The sequence below is a fragment of the Anabrus simplex genome, chromosome 1, assembly GCF_040414725.1.
Source record: "Anabrus simplex isolate iqAnaSimp1 chromosome 1, ASM4041472v1, whole genome shotgun sequence".
Lineage (NCBI taxonomy): Eukaryota > Metazoa > Arthropoda > Insecta > Orthoptera > Tettigoniidae > Anabrus > Anabrus simplex.
In genome coordinates this window covers 1,220,394,523-1,220,411,089 of record NC_090265.1, presented here as the reverse complement: position 1 = coordinate 1,220,411,089, position 16,567 = coordinate 1,220,394,523, and the positions used below count along the sequence as shown (strand labels likewise).

The 16,567-nt window shown below is 39.9% G+C and overlaps 1 protein-coding gene across 3 annotated transcripts in view; it reads right to left on the bottom strand.

The window, feature by feature from the left end:
• Nucleotides 1–349: 349 nt before the first annotated feature.
• The window catches only part of Polr2H (DNA-directed RNA polymerases I, II, and III subunit Rpb8), a 750,482-nt gene continuing 734,264 nt past the window's right edge, over nt 350–16,567 (bottom strand). For all 3 annotated transcript variants that reach the window (XM_067137576.2, XM_068225446.1, XM_067137577.2), the window contains one exon: nt 350–578. In XM_067137576.2, the coding sequence (XP_066993677.1) occupies nt 461–578 (118 nt within the window). In that variant the 3' untranslated portion in view covers nt 350–460. The remainder of the gene's footprint in view (nt 579–16,567) is intronic.

Below are 16,567 nucleotides of genomic sequence, written 5' to 3'. Positions count from 1 at the left end.
CAAATAGGCTGCATTATGCTATCAAAGTACAAAAACAAAATCCATAAATCTGGTTCGTAAAAATGGAGATAATTTTCGTATGAGCGGTTAATCATAAAATGGGTAAAACTGGATTCTATAAAAATGTTTGGTTATCTACCTATATCGCGAAATCTTAAGTTTTCACTTAGGGCCCGATCGTTTTGTGTTTCTATACTGCATGGGAGTGTGGACATTTCTAACAGCAGGAATGGGACAGTATGTCAGGATTCCTCCACGATAACCCTGAACCGGAGAACTGATGGGATAAGGAAAGCGCTATATGGCTTCGCACAGAAACCCTATTGCAGAACAGAACATGACAATCAGCTTAAAAAACAAATGCTTCACTTTATTTTTAATCTCGTAACAAATATACAAGTTTGGTTCGTAAAAATGTCACATGATAAAGATGATAATATTGATGAAACTTCGCTCTTGATTAAAAGGCGAGCTTCTTCATGAGCAGGTACATGTGTTGGTCGACCTCGAAGCCGTGAAGATTGTTAGCGTCTCCTTGTAACCGCATCAGTAATCCGCCAAAAGACACGTAAGCCGCCCTGTAAAACAAGCAAATGTCATGTTATGCAATGGAAAACTATAAATTAACTTCATGTTGAGGGGGGAAGCGAGTTGATATACAATGCAAGTACACAATAAATCGACTCATCATAAAAGGAATTGCAAAAATAATTCAGCACTCAGAATAATAAAACAGCTCACAAAAAGGAGACAAAGGTGCTGGGCTCTCCACAGAAAAATCAGCTCTGAAGATGGACGACAATGAACAGATTATTCTTTTATTTTTTAAGAACACAATGACGGGAAAAATTTACATCAAAAATCTAGACGATTAATAATAGTAATTTTCGAACCAAGCTTTCAATACATTGCAAATGAATATTGAATTTTCATTTCTATATTAACTTCACGGGCAGTATGGTTTGTGTATATTGACTAGCTACAGCAGATGTTTGGTACGGCTCGGTACTACCTGTGATGGAATGGAATGGAATGGCGAATGGCTTTTAGATCCCAGGACGGGTTCGGCTCGCCAGGTGCAGGTCTTTTGATTTGACACCCGCAGGCGACCTGCGCGTCGTGATGAGGATGAAATGATGATGAAGACAACACATACACCCAGCCAGTCCCGTGCCAGGGAAATTAACAAATGATGGTTAAAATTCCCGACCCTGCCAGGAATCGAACCCGGGACCCCTGTGTCCAAAGGCCAGCACACTAACCATTTAGCCATGGAGCCGGACACTACTATTCAATTGGTAAACTGCAGCACTTCTTTAAGAAAGATACTGCATAGGGCCTACTCGTTTACATTATTTCAAGAAACCGTGGCATATTTACATGTACTATTCTGAACAGAAAAGAATCTGCTGTTTAGCTTTCTCGTCACAATGAATAACAAGATCGGAATTTCTTTCAGTTAGATACCAAATAGGACAACACAGCAGAAGTGTAATCCGCTTAATACTCTGAAAATAGTTAAATCGTTTTAATAAGAAAATAAATTAGGAATGTATTCATGAGCAGTAAGTTTCCATCAGTGCATGTCTTACCTTCCACCAACAACACAACAAAAACTAGCCGTTTTCTAGACAGTTTTGCGTTTGAAAAGTAGGCTGTTTCTGTACATTGCAAAGAAGTTATTTTATTGCACACTTCATGGCCTACTATATTTTATCACTGCCTTAATGTATCTGCGGGGCGAGTTGGCCGTGTGGTTAGTGCTGCACAGTTGTGAGCTTGCATTCGGGAGACAGTGGGTTCGAACTCCACTGTCGGCAACCCTGAAGATGGTTTTCTGTGGTTTTCCATTTTTCACACCAAGCAAATGCTGGATCTGTACCGTAATTAAGGCCACGGCCACTTTCTTCCCACTCCCAGGCCTTTCCTAACCCATCGTCGCCATAAGACCTACAGTATCTGTGCCGGTGCAACGTAAAAATAAACAATGTATCTGTGCCACGCAGTGATTATCACATATTCAAATACAAAGAGAAGATAATACATTGCAATGCGACTATGTTTTTATTGCAATAACATGAAGGAAGATATTTCAACTACTTATATTTATACACAACTTCATTCAGATTATTTTTTTAAAGACGCCTATGTACTGAAGAAAAATGAACGATACGATGTAATATAATACATCTCCTTCCATAAACGATTCATGGACCACTTAGTTTTCTCTATGAGTTCCAAAAACACAATTATGATGTATAATATCAAAGTACATCGTTACCAGGGGCAGTGCGTGGTACTTTTGCAGCGTTGCACAACTCTCAATATTCATTTATAGTTTTTTCTTGTAAACTTTAGTGTAATAAACCTAATCTAAAATGTGTTAAAACCCACCATATTTTGTCATTCAATGTACTAATCTTTCGTAATGGATCAATAAACGCTGCCGGTTTCGAATAAAACTTGGGAAGTTTGCTTTCCTACGGCAACTCCGAAGCGGACAGCGCGGTGCAATGTAGTTTTAGCAGGGAGGGGCCTAAGCATCAGGTAGCACGCTCGCCATTATCGGTGCTTGGGTGTTGCACGAGACCAGCAAGCGCCCCTATCGAGAAAATTCCAAATGCCCTCGTTAGATTGCACCACTTTGCGGAGACGACTTCATTCCTGCTTTCTCTCCTCTCGCAACGGTAATTTCTTTCGCACGTCAAACATTACCAACATTTTGAAACAACGAAAAATAGGAGAGCAAATTTTCAATTGAAGTGAGGTAAGAGTAACTGTAGTTATACCGCATAATTAGGCTCTTATTTCCAGTGTTTTACTTTCAGGGTACATTTCAGTTTTAATGGGAATGTAGTTCATAACTTAACGATAATACAGTTTGTTATTTCTGTAAGCTTCTCATATAAAAATGTTAACATTAGAAATTTAAGTTATATTTAACCCTACTTCTCTGCAGTATGTTTCTTTCCATATAAAATAATAATAATAATAATAATAATAATAATAATAATAATAATAATAATAATAATAATAATAATAATAAATATTATTTATGCAACTCTTGCAGCATGAACGTTTACGTAATTTACGCAATCTGCTTAAAACGTCCACTCGTACAGAAAAACGTTCACTTTACACACGAGTTGCATAAATAGCCATTTTTTATATTCGAATGACATACAATATTCTTACATTAAGTTACTAGTAACATTTATACAACATATAAACGGTATTTTATGAAATATTAGGAATAAATCAATTAAAACATCTGAATGTGTTAGTGGTAGTGTGAGCGTTGAACAAAATGTCGTAATTATTCCTTATCTGATGCTAAAAACATTCTTTCTCCACTGGTTTCAAAGGAATCTGCTTCGTTACATGAGAAAGAGATTGGACGATGGCGCTCGTCAACCGTGGCCGGGGCTAGAGGGTACCTTGAGGTTTCAAACAAAATTTAGGTATCTAGGAAATTAGGGACTTTATGCACTATTAGAACTACATAAAATAAGCATCCCGAACGATGACAATGTTAATTTCAGAGGTGCATTTACCACATTTAATATCAGAAATGGGGTACGCTGGTACTTCACGTCCGTAAGTGGGTGGTGCCAAGAAAGCAACTACATTGGCAGCCAGACAATCCTTGGGATCTCCTGGCTTAAAACATATCTCAATGACTTAGACCTCACGGAAACGGTCCTTATAAGGACCAACAATATAGGAACCTAGGTCGAAGTATTTAAATAATACAGATCAACATAGGACTAAGCAGATCAAAGTGTCAGTTATTATCAAGACTATCCCTGGAAAACAATATTGATGTAATTGCTTTACAGGAAATTCACGTAGCAAATGAAGATCAATTGCATACCAGAGGTAAAATACCAAGTTATGAGCTAAGTGCAACAATCCATCGTGCATACGGAACTGCAATATATATACGAAATATAGTAGAGATGTCCACAAGCATAAGAGATGATGTCCATTCTATTGTAATCAAGTAGGAGATATTACAGTCAATATCTATAAACCACCTCCTTCCACATGGCCAGCACATGTCATTCAACCATATTCTCACCCAGCTGTCTGTCTAGGTGATTTTAACAGCCATCATGAGCAATGGGGATACTTGTGACTGATTCCAACGGGGACGCTTTGACTTCGTGGGCTGAAGAGCACAGTTTCCATCTTTATGACTAAAGATCGGCGGACTTTCAGATCATCTACTTGGAGGAGAGAGTATAATCCTGATTTATGCTACGTGTCTACCGACTACAACACTACACCTCTACCAACCGTACGAAGAGTTCTCCCTGTTTTTTCCCATAGCCAACATCGACCAGTTGTAGTGGAAATTGAAATTAAAGTTCCAATAGTGTCCTCAATTCCTCGCCCACGCTGGAACTTTCAGAGAGCAAATTGGATTGGCTATGCCGAACACCTTGATAAGTGCCTAGGATGGAGTCCACATGTAAAAGACAACTGTAAAAAGCACAGCAAAGTAGTTCATACCTAGAGGCTACCAAAAGGAATGTATCCCTGGTTGGAATGAAAACAGTGATGTTCTCTACCAAGAGTTCCTTACAACTGGAGACCCGTGCATAGATGGATTACTCCACAGTCTGGATGCTGATCGCAGGCAGAAATGGACAGAAACAGTTGAAAGCTTTGCCTTCAAACGCTCAAGTCAAAAAGCATGTTCCATTCTAAGAAAGCTAGGAGGGGGCTGTCGGGTACATCGAATTAGTTCTCCGATAACTCCTGATATGGTTGCAACACCGATTGTGGCGACTCAAAAGCTCCAGAAGATCGGGACCATACTACACGGATAAAATGTGAATTGAAAACACTGAAGGCAATCAGTCCAGAAGAGAGCACTTATTCCAGGCCATTCGCTCCACAAGATATGTAGTCAGGCAAAGTCACTTGGTTTGATGACATTCACCCGGAATTTTTCATTACACTGTGGAAAATATGCTAGAATATGGCTCGCTAAATTCTGCTCTGACATCCTACAGAGAGGTCTATCGTTCTAATCATGAATTTGACAAAGATCATTGTTATCCTAAAACCAGGAAAATCCAACGATCAACCCAAAAATTACCGTCCCATTACACTTCTGAGCATAGTATATAAACTTCTGGAAAGGCTACTCTAACAGTTCCGTCATTTTTCAGAATTTGCTTGTTGAACAAGCAGGGTTTCAACCAAACCGTAGCTGTACAGATCAGGTTTTGTCACTAATGGCATTTATTGATGCTGGCTTTCAAAAACAACTGAAAACATCTGTAGCATTTATTGATTTTACTGCGGCTTATGATACTGTGTGGAAACAAGGGCTTATCTGCTAACAACTACGCGTTTTGCCATGGAAGAAGATTGCACGACTTATTGATAGTATGTTCACCAAGAGTACGTTTGTGTAATACTGGGAAATGGCACTAGCAGTGAGAAAACTCTATAAACAATGGTCTTCCCCAAGATTCTGTTAGCTCCTCTGCTTTTCAACGTGTACATAGCTGATATACCTGAAACTAGGCTCTAGGAAATTTGGATATGCTGATGATTGGGACTCTGGCAATAAAAGATAAATTCATGGAAAACACTGAAATCTTATCTTACCACCTTAGTACAGTATTTTCACGAATGGAGATTACAACCGAATCCAAATAAAACTGAAGTTACACGTTTTCACCTTAGCAACAAAATGGCCAATTGTGAACTGAAGGTTCAGTTTGGGAACACTTGTCTTGCCCACAACAGACATCCACAATATCTAGGGATTACTCGACAGAACTGTCCTTCAAGAAACATCTTCAGGAAACGGCTGCTACGTTAGACCAAGGATCATCATCTTAGAGAAGCTGTGTGGAACCACCTGGAGATCATTAGCATCTACCATAAGGTCTATAATTAATTAATTAATTAATTAATTCAGCTCTTGTTCATGTGTACTCTGCTGCAGAATACTGCTTATCGATATGACTGTACAGCAGTCACACCAAATTAACTGACACTCAGCTGAATCACACTATGCGTATGATATCGGGACAATTAGATCTACTGTCACTTTCTGGCTACCTGTTCTATCTCATATTCTACCATTTCACCTCCGTCGGGAAAATGCTCTTCTACGAGATTAAAAGAAAATAATTAACAGTCAGTTGCCAAGCCATGGTGACATGAATGATGCTCTTATCAACAGGCTAGAAACTACACATCCACCTGTTAGAACAGCCAGAAACCTAGCATACGCTAATTTTCATCTGCTTCAGGCCTGGAATCAAGTTTGGATATCCAGTGCTCCCTCAGAATATCACAATCTACCACGGCTTAAAAAGGAACCAAAGGATTTTGATCTTCCACGGAAGACCTGGACAACCATAAACAGGATTCGCACTGGCCATGGCAGATGTGCCGACTCCCTCCATAAATGAGGAATACTTAATTCCGCAGCGTGCAGTTGTGGTGCTGTGAAGCAAACAGTTCGGCACATTGTGGAGCAGTGTCCTCTCACCGCCAACCAGGGAAATCCTAGACACATTTCTGCTCTCACCTTAGTGTGCTGACTATGCAAGTAACTTGAACCTGTAAATAATTCAAACTGTAAATATGTATTACTACTGTATTTATATGTAATGTGTCGTGTTAGGCATACGCTAAATAATAATAATAATAATAATAATAGAAATGAGTACCTCAAAAAGTGCAACTGCTTTGCTTTCACTGTAACAGATTTAGAAATTAATTAAAGTGTTTACCCAGAGTTATTCTTTTAAAATCACTGCTAGGAATAATCTCACTGTATACAGTAGGTTTCTATGGGAAAATAAGAGTACATTCTAACGTAGTAATGAACAAACTTTTTACTAAGTGTTTAAGTTATTAGTTCAGACACGAGAATATGATAGTTTATAGTTTAAAACTAGTTTATAGATTTATTTATTCAACATTAGTTTGGGCAGTCTGAAGAACCTGACAGTTATAAATTAACCGAGTCGAAACTGAAAAGAGGTGGCGGGGTTGGGGGTTGGAACAAATAGTATTGCAAGCCAATCAAACAGATGATGCGAGTACTAGTTCAATAGTATTGTGACAATGACGGCCAAGATTGCAGCAGGATAGAAGACTGGTGAAGAATTAGTCATAACAGTCTTATTTGTAAGTTTTTAATTATAATGTAATGCGTTTTTAATCAAGTCGATGTTTGCTAAGGAATTATTTCACTGAGGAAGAGAATGGACTATTTTTTCAAAACGTATGAATAGAAAAATGTAATAGTGTTTTGTTTAAGAGTGTAATAGTATTGACAATATTCATCTTATTTGTGATTCGTTATACAAAAAGAAGTGCCAAATGCCAGTTCCATCTAGAAAGCGTTCAAAGTTGAATTTTTATTTCTGAATTTCATACTCCTCACTTCTGTGATCAGTAACCGATAATTAAAACACAAAATATAGAAGAAATCCTTCCAAAATTTAAGAGGAGCCGTTTTAGCACATGCTTGAACCTTCTCCTTGCTACCCAAAACTAATCTCTATCGCAACTGAGGATAAGAAATGTGTTTTTCATCGTAAGGGCACGCTCAAATTGGCTAAATGGTTAACGTGCTGGCCTTTGGACCAGGGGGTCCCGGTTTCGATTCTCGGATGGGTCGGGACTTAACTTTCATTGGTTAATTCCAATGACTCGAGGGATGGGTGTGTGCGCCGTCTTAAGCATTAGAATCCATCATAGGAAGGGCCATATCCTCACAGAAAGACGTGTACCAGGCCTCTTCGGAGGCCACACGCCATTATTGTATTCAAATTGTCGAACTAATTTGTGTGTGTCATATCGCTTTCATTCAATGGCATCGGTAACCCAGACGTAAAAAAGAAAACGGAAATATCCTCCCAGAACTGGCGAGGGGCCGGTGACCTAGATGTTACACCCCTTAAAACAACAGGCATCACAAGAACTGCCGACATAACTCGGGCCTATTTCTTGGAAGGGACAAGATCAGAGTGAAATTCACGTAACACAACTCAAGAAGTACCCACGCTTAACGGACTTTACCATTCCAATATCAATATGGCTGTCCTAAAAAGGTAGAGTTCTCTCAGGAACACAGATCGTAAATTATGGAGCAGCCCGAAGAGGACTTGGCAGCGGGCTGGCTTCCCCCTCGCATGCCAGGCAGCAGGTTATATCTGGAGCTGCTGCCGGTGGCATGCCCTGAGCGAGCGCGCGAGGTTCGAGCCCATGTTAACTTTTAGTATTACAGGAATGATAACAGCAAAGGTATGTTCCCATAGTTGTGATTTTATCAGTACTTGGCACCTTCACAACACCAAGACGTGCAACGCTTTACTTAGTATCAGAGTTTGTGCATAACGAAGATGTCTGTCTGTTAGGTCATCAGCCCAGAGGCTGGTTGGATCCTCAAATAGTACCACCAAAGGCTATGCAGTTATAGGAAAACCGCAAAAGCCAATGGCAGAGCCCAAATGAGGCGTACTAGGCAAGACGAGGAGTTGTATGCCAATGCTTTCCTCAATAGACCAGAAGATGCCACTGCAGCACGACTGATCCTATGAGCAACACCTTTCATAGCACTCAGACACTAGTTGTGCTCCAAATGTCATTACTCAGCACCACCCATACCCCAGCAGCTTCCATAGTGTCACAGCTATGGAAGAGACTGGGACTTCGGTGGAAGCTATACTTTGCTCTGGCCTGTGCCAAGAGACGGATACAAAAATACTGCATCCATCAAGAAAAAACGAAGATGTAGTGGTTTTTAATGTTGATCACTTTTGAACAGGCGCCCACACATCTACGTCCACATCCCAGTTGACAAGTACGTTAGTATCTTTGCATAAGAATGTCTAGCAGTCTCATTCTGTCACATTTCCACGTTTGTAGGGGATTATTCGCAACTGCTGCTAATTTTTAATGCCAATTTCCGTTTTGGAGCCCGCTCCAGGCACATAAAATCCAATATTTAGCAATTAACGATCCAAAGTAAATTGATCACCATTAGGGTCTAGCAACTTTAAAAAAATAGTTGCTATTTCTTACAAACACAAAGACACAAACCTATCAACAATATTTTCTACCCAACTTAGTGTGAAATAATATTTGTGAAATTCATGACACGATGTGATTCTGACCTTTATTTTCGCACACGTGCTCTTCAAATACGATTTTAAAATAATTTACAACACTACGAAAGAAAGGCAATTCTATCCCTTATATAGCATTCAGCCACAAAGATTAGAACCTGAAGGTATTTTACATGGAGAGGTCACGATGTCTGCATCACAGATTTTGTTCAAAGTTTGTAGGTTGGTAGTAGTACATCAGAAACACAGTGGGGAAGTAGTAGCGCGTAACTCTCAAACCTTTCCGAAAAACGCAATTTTGAGAATGTCGAGAAAAGTTACGAGAGGTTTTAGCATGCCAGGTACCATCAAGCGAGTGACCGTGGCGCGGTGGTCGAGTGGTCCAATTCAGTTATGAAGATGGCGAGTTCGAGTCACGCTCGCACCAACTTTTTTTCCTGACATTTCCTGATCCCCTTTTTCCTCATGTTGCGAATGAGAGCAGCAGTTAGTCACTGTCTGACCGCGTTGTGTCGTGTAACGGTTGCGTGTGAGGTAACCAGACGTGCTCGTAAGTTCGATCGGTATGGAAATTTCGCATGTTGAATTATGTTCGAACGGAAGTGTTTTTGAATGTGAAGCTACGCAAAGTGCAAACGAGTTCCCGGGAGAGCAAACAACAACAAAAAACAGCTGAAAAGGGCCTTCTTTGTATAAATCGCTTACTGGATCCCGGCGACGCTGTAGATATTACATAGGAGGCCCAATTATTGAGAAAGAAAATGATTACATCTATTTTGAGAGTAACAGAAGAAAATAAACTTGTAATAGATGAAAAAGGGGGGAAATGGGGAGGGGTATAAAGCTGGTGGCAGCGTGACTCGAACTCACCATCCTCATAACTGAAATCGAAAACCTTAACCACTCGACCACCGCACCAGTCTCTGGTTTGATGGTACTTGGCATGCTAAACCTCTCGTCACTTTTTTCGACATTTTCATAATAGTTTTTTTTTTTTTTTTGCAAATTTCTGAGAGTTGCGCGCTACTACTTTGCCAGTGTGTATTTGTTATGAAGTACTACCAACCTAAAAAGTTTGAACAAAATCGGTGATGCGGACATCGTGACCTCCCCTTGTTAGACAGCATGCGGTTACTTTGAATGGCAATTACCAGTACCATACACTTGGAAAAAAGATTAATGAATATGTAAAAAGTACACCATTTGAACGAATATACAAACCTGGTATGACCTCCCGGAATGATTAGTCTTGATCCAACGACGCCAGTGTAGTGGTTGGACGAGGCGGCGAGGTGACGGGGCGCAAGGGCAGTGCGGATAGTGGCGGTGGATGAGAGTACACAACCAGCTAACCACACTGCCACCGCGTCCTGCCAGCAGTACAAACAACCTTCACACCTTCCAAAACATCACGAAGTATGTAACAAACAATATATATTTTATGCTCAGTGGTGTGATGTGTGTTCCAGCAACTGGGGTTCATATACGTTCAGAAATGGGACCACTCTGTAGCACGGAGAAAAAAAAAAAAAAAAAAAGCACAAGACGAAATTTTTAAAATAACTTTCTTTACGTCGCACCGACACAGACAGCTATTACGGCGACGATGGGACAGGAAAGGGCTAGGAGTACGAAGGAAGCGGCCGTGGTCTTAATTAAGGTACAGCCCCAGCAGTTGCCTGGTGTGAAAACGGGAAACCCCGGAAAACCATCTTCAGGGCTACGGACAGTGGGGGGTCGAACCCACTATCTCCCGAATAGGCTACTGAGGCGAGTTTCTACATACAACCGAGCTCAGAGATTAATATGCTAGAAAGATACACTTCTCAACGGGGTATAAAATGTCAACAGTTTTTCTTAATTTGATGTTTTTACGTCCCACTAACTACTTTGACAATTTTTGAAGACGCTGAGGTGCCGAAATTTTGTCCAGCAGGAGTTTTTACGTGCCAGTAAATCTTCTGAACCAAGGCTGACGTATTCGAGCACCTTCAAATACCATCAGAATGAGTCAGGATTGAACTTGCCAAGTTGGGGTCAGAAGGCCGGCGCCTCAACCGTCTTGAGCTACTCAGCCTGGGTTTTCCTTAAGTAACCTTCATCTGAATGTGCTGAGATCTTGCATTCTAATATGACGGGTCTTCTTGTACGAGTTATAAGGCAGCATGCTCAATATCTTGATCATCATACGTTTTACGAGTAGCAGGAAATACTTTTTTCTGATACGAGCTCTTTAATGTGACAGTAAATGCATTAACACGAATCTTTAGTATTTAGACAGTATGCTATTACTGTGATTCCTTAGTTGAGACAGAGGTTCCGCTTGTTCATCGCTCCTCGTCCCCATTTGTTTCAAAGGTTGTGACATCTAATCCCGAATACAATCGCTCGGCAACAGACTAATTTCACCAACATATATGGTACATTAAGGATTAAACACAGGGAAGTTAAACGTGAACTAGCTGAATAGCAGATATTTTAGTTGCACGGGTTGAATCTCTCGAAATAGTACAGAAGTAAGAACAGGATTAAGTAGTAGCGAACTCTCTTCACCGCTTGGTGTTCAGGGAGAGAAGAGTTGATTCATGAACTAGAGGTAACGACTATGAAAGTAATGAGGCTGGTTGGTAGCAGAAACGAGATCGACACAATAGCAGAAGAAAACCGATAAAGAAAGATTAATTAAAATGCTCATTCTAGGAGTTGTGTATATGAATCGACGACGTGAAATGAGTAAAGATCACCGAAGAAGGCAATATACTTAGCTTTTGAAGGAGATAACCAACTACTGCACGTAGACTGCGTAAGTTAGACTGGGCACTTATTTTCCATGAAAGAAGTATGGAATCACACGAAGCCGCCATTATGGCCTCAAAAGCCCTTCTCTTCACCAGCTTTATTTTTTCATTCTCAAGGACGGAAGGTTTTAGTTTTACCCAACTCTTGACATTATGATTTCGATTCCACATACCCTTGGGTGAGAATCCAACGACAACGCCACTCGTGCCTCATCCTAGCTAGTTTAAACACGCCATAAAGACAACTTCCAGCTTGCACTCTTCCTCTCGTGTTTTGCCTATTGCCAAGAAGCTCCAGAATATGTTTGAAGTTCTCAGTTGTTTCAGCATACCTTACAATAAAAAAAAGTCTCGACTAAGGAATTATGGAGTCTATAGGCATTTTAAATTTCTCTACACTATTACATGCTAACATTAGTTTATACTGTAAGGAATCATCTGCCAGACTTAAGACTACAGCACTATATACTAACTTACGTTAAGATGTACTAGGACTTTACAGTAATTAACAACAACGTGCTACTCCGCAGCATTAATTATGAATAGGTGAAAAAACGTGTCTCGACATGAAATTGCTCAATGCGCTGCCGGAGTACTCTCTTCAGTTAATTTTTTGGATTTATATTATTAGTTAATTTTGTGTCAAGTGACTTTTTGTAGATTTCTTTATTGTGACGATTTATTTTTTGAGCATTGTATGTGTTTAAAAGTTTTAGTCTTAGATTATCTTGTTTTGCGTGAAGTTTGGTCCTTGTTCAAGCCCATATTGTCTAGGAAGTATCCAGTCCTTTCAAACAATAAGTGATAATTGTATGTATTTATACGTCGGGCTATGGATACGATGTACACGACTCCAACTGTCACTGCGACTGTCAGCAATTAGCCTAGCGAATCTGAGAACTGCGGATTTATCACCAATCTCGATCATTTTGGACATTTTCTTTTTCAACCCTTCTGACTCACGCCGATGGAGGCTGAAATTGGACTTAAACGGCATCCAGAGGGTTACAATTCATCCCAGCAATCCCGAGAAGTATGGATCCAACACTAATATTTTTGATGACCTTTACATGGCACTCATTCCCAACCCCCAACCGTAGGGGTGCTTGGAGTGTCTTACTCCCACAACATTTTTTCCAGATAGTACCAAGTTTGGTTGAGAGCTATGCTGGAGTATACATACCTCCGTATCTCATGAAGTCCACCTACTTTCCTAGATTTCAGCTTTTGTTCCTTTATGCAAATATCTGTTATATATACATTTCAGTACTTCGCTGGTACCAAGTTCCTTCAATTTCTCGTTACTTTCAGAAGTATTTCCATTTCTTTCCAACCTGCATCCCTCTACTAAAGCGGGTCATTACTATTCCTTACCACCTTTAAATATACAAACCTGTTTTTACACCACTCAAAAACTGTTTAAAACCCATCCTATAGGCTGCTTACATTTTTATTTACCATTTTCCACCATTCGTAACATTTTTAAATCCTCGTGCCTCTTATGAACAATACTGTACTACGTATTAGTCCGAATTTTACAACCGTCCTTTATATCACATTTACTTTTAACTGCGACAAACAGTTTCGTGATAATTTATACCATGTATCATTTCAATGTGTCTATAGATATCAGCTGATTTTACCAGCACCACGTCTAGGATATTCTTTCATTTTGTTAGGGTGCCATCACTTTGATTCAGTTGTCCTTTCTAGCTTAACTTATTTACAATTTGTTCATCTTTTCTGTCATTCGCATTACATTTAAAACAAGTTCAGTAGGTAGGTTGCAGCTCGGTTATGGATTGTGTACGAACATGTCGATGTTCAGCTACGTCATTTTCCATTTAGACGCTGTAAAAGTCTCTACCTACAGGTATCAGCACCTTGGTTTTATTTTCATGTTTTTCCGAAAAAGTGCTATTTTGGACTTAGGCCCTTACTGCATGAAGCGATTCATTTAGTCTGCACGCCCAAGCACCTTCATAATTCTCAGTCGCAGCTACGACTGTGGTTATTTCGGCTTTTGTATCTTGCATCAACATACGTGAAATCAGGTCTATATAACAGCATTCTGGGATTCTTAGAGAGAATAAGCGGAGCAAAATTCAAATTATAAGGAGATAATGTTAAAGCAAAGTGCTCCGGCAGCAAGCCAGCTCAGCAGTGCGGAGTCAGCAGAGCAGCGGATATGAAACCGTATCTTACAGGTGCCGTCCCGTCAGGCTTAACAGACAATAAGGAAACGTGAAAGGAGTGTCATAATACAGCGACTTTCATCTACGATCATGAATGCTTTGAATTTTTTAAACTGCGACACTCCCTGTGGGTAGGGGACGCAAACGATGAATACAGCCACGGTATCCCCTGACTATCGTAAGAGGCGAATAAAAGGGCGAAAAAGGAATGATACTCTTTGGAACCATGAAAACAATCTGTGATAAGTACCATTACGCGATCAACACCATGGGTCGACTTTACTTGCGATTACTACTACTACTACTACTACTACTACTACTACTACTACTACTACTACTACTACTACATGTGCCTGGTTGTGCTCCCTCTTAGAACACTACTACCTAAGGATCACTACTACTGCCTCCAGCTGGGTCTGCGATTAGTATCATCGGGGGAGTAGTACCATTTTATGAAGAACATTGGTCTGTGTTGCCTGTGAGTAGTGCATTTATGAGCGACATACTCTGGGTCTACATTACCTGTGATTAGGGTACTACTATAGGAAGAGACACTTTGGTTCTGATTTACCAGTGGTTAATACTATAATGAGGGGTTGGTGACCTAGATTTTGGACTCCTTTGAAGAACAAGCATCATCCCAGAAAATAAGGCATTGTGAATCGGATTCACTGATTGTTTTGGATTCATAGTCATTCCTTCATCTGTTTTAGATTTTAGTCAATGGACACATTTTGTTCACTTCGTTGCACCTCGTGTCATTAGGGGCCGATGACTTCGTTGTTAGGCCCCTTTAAACGACAATCATCATGACTTTAAAAAAAGCGGTAAATCACCAGAAGAAACTTTTCTAAGTGCCAGATATAAGCTGAAATTCAGTAGTGCTGATAACTCGTTCTTACTGCCGCTCGAATATGTAATCATTATTGACGTTCTATATTTAAATCATTAAATGTGAAACTGGACACACAAAGTTGAAAGGAAGCCTACCTGTCCCCCCCCTCTTCATTTGGGCAACAAAAGGCTCGCCTTGCTTTGCAGCAATACATAACGAAAATTAAGGCAGTTTAATACATGAACTATTGCTTTTTTCATGAATTTAGGCCAACGTCAATCAGCCAGTCATAACCCGTATGAATTATTCAAAACTAGTGACAATCGCATGGCCTCGGTTACTGTAGATCTTAAAGAGACCTCATTTGGCGACCTACTAGTCGATATATCGACGTTCCACTTTTAACAGACACCAAGCAGTCAAAGTGGGAATGCCGGTCAATATGCCTCACAATCACCAAATACGCGGGTGCTGTTAACTCACCTCCTTATTCAAATGGTCTACCCACTCAATAGAAGCACTGAGAAACTATGCCGTATTTCCCCACCAATTCCAGAAAAAATATCTGGATGACACATTCAAATCCAAAGACCTAATCCAGACCCAAACACAGTTATACTAGCACACATCTTCACAATAATTGGAAATATCAAAGTTTCTGCACACATAGGTACATGGAGCTGATAACCGTAATATACATGATGAACTTCTTTTACTAGTGGTTTAACGTCGCACTAAAACATCGAAGGTTTTTGCCGACGCAAAGATTGAGAAGGTGGCGGCTGTGGCCTTAAGGTACAGCCCCAGCATTTGCCTGGTGTGAAACTAGGAAACCACGGAACCATCTTCAGAGCTGTCGACGGTGGCATTTGAACCCACTACCTCTAGAATGCAAGCTCACAGCAACCCTAATCACACGGTCAACTCGCTCGGTCGGAAAAAATCTAACAACCAGGGAACGGATTTATATGTACTAATGAATCAAATATGTACATATTTATTGTTATTGAAATACGAATTAGGCTATATATGAGACTTAATATTATAAAACCGATCATTCAAAAGAATCGGGAAACCACTGGCACCACTGAGCTGTACAATAAGTAAAAATATTAAATGTTTAAATATGGATTGTTAATTAGTTTGTCCATTATTGAGGACTTAATATTTGTTACCCGAAATATGGACTATATTATCTTTAAAGACCAAGAATATGGAATATACGTGCTAAACTCCAAAATATGGAAAATAAACAGCGTTTTTCAACTCCACACACTATGATTCGTAAAGATAATGCAATATATAATTAATTTTAGTTTCCTAAATAGACTTGTATTAACACGGAAATACGTTCCCTGCTAATAACCATAACAGCCTAATCCTAAAATGAATTTTCAAGTTTGTCTTGTGCGTGAGTGTGGGGAAGAGGGGGACACATCAACGTTATCCCTGTCAAAGAGTTTATTCTCATCTTGGGAGCGTGGGCTAGTAACCTCGGGACCCTTAATTTAATCTGGCATTGTTGCCTTTCCTTCCTTTTGACGATACTCTCATTTTTCGAAGGGTCTGACATTTATTTTCCCTTTATTAGTGTTAAGAGAGGATAGTTGCCCAGTTATACTTCCTCAC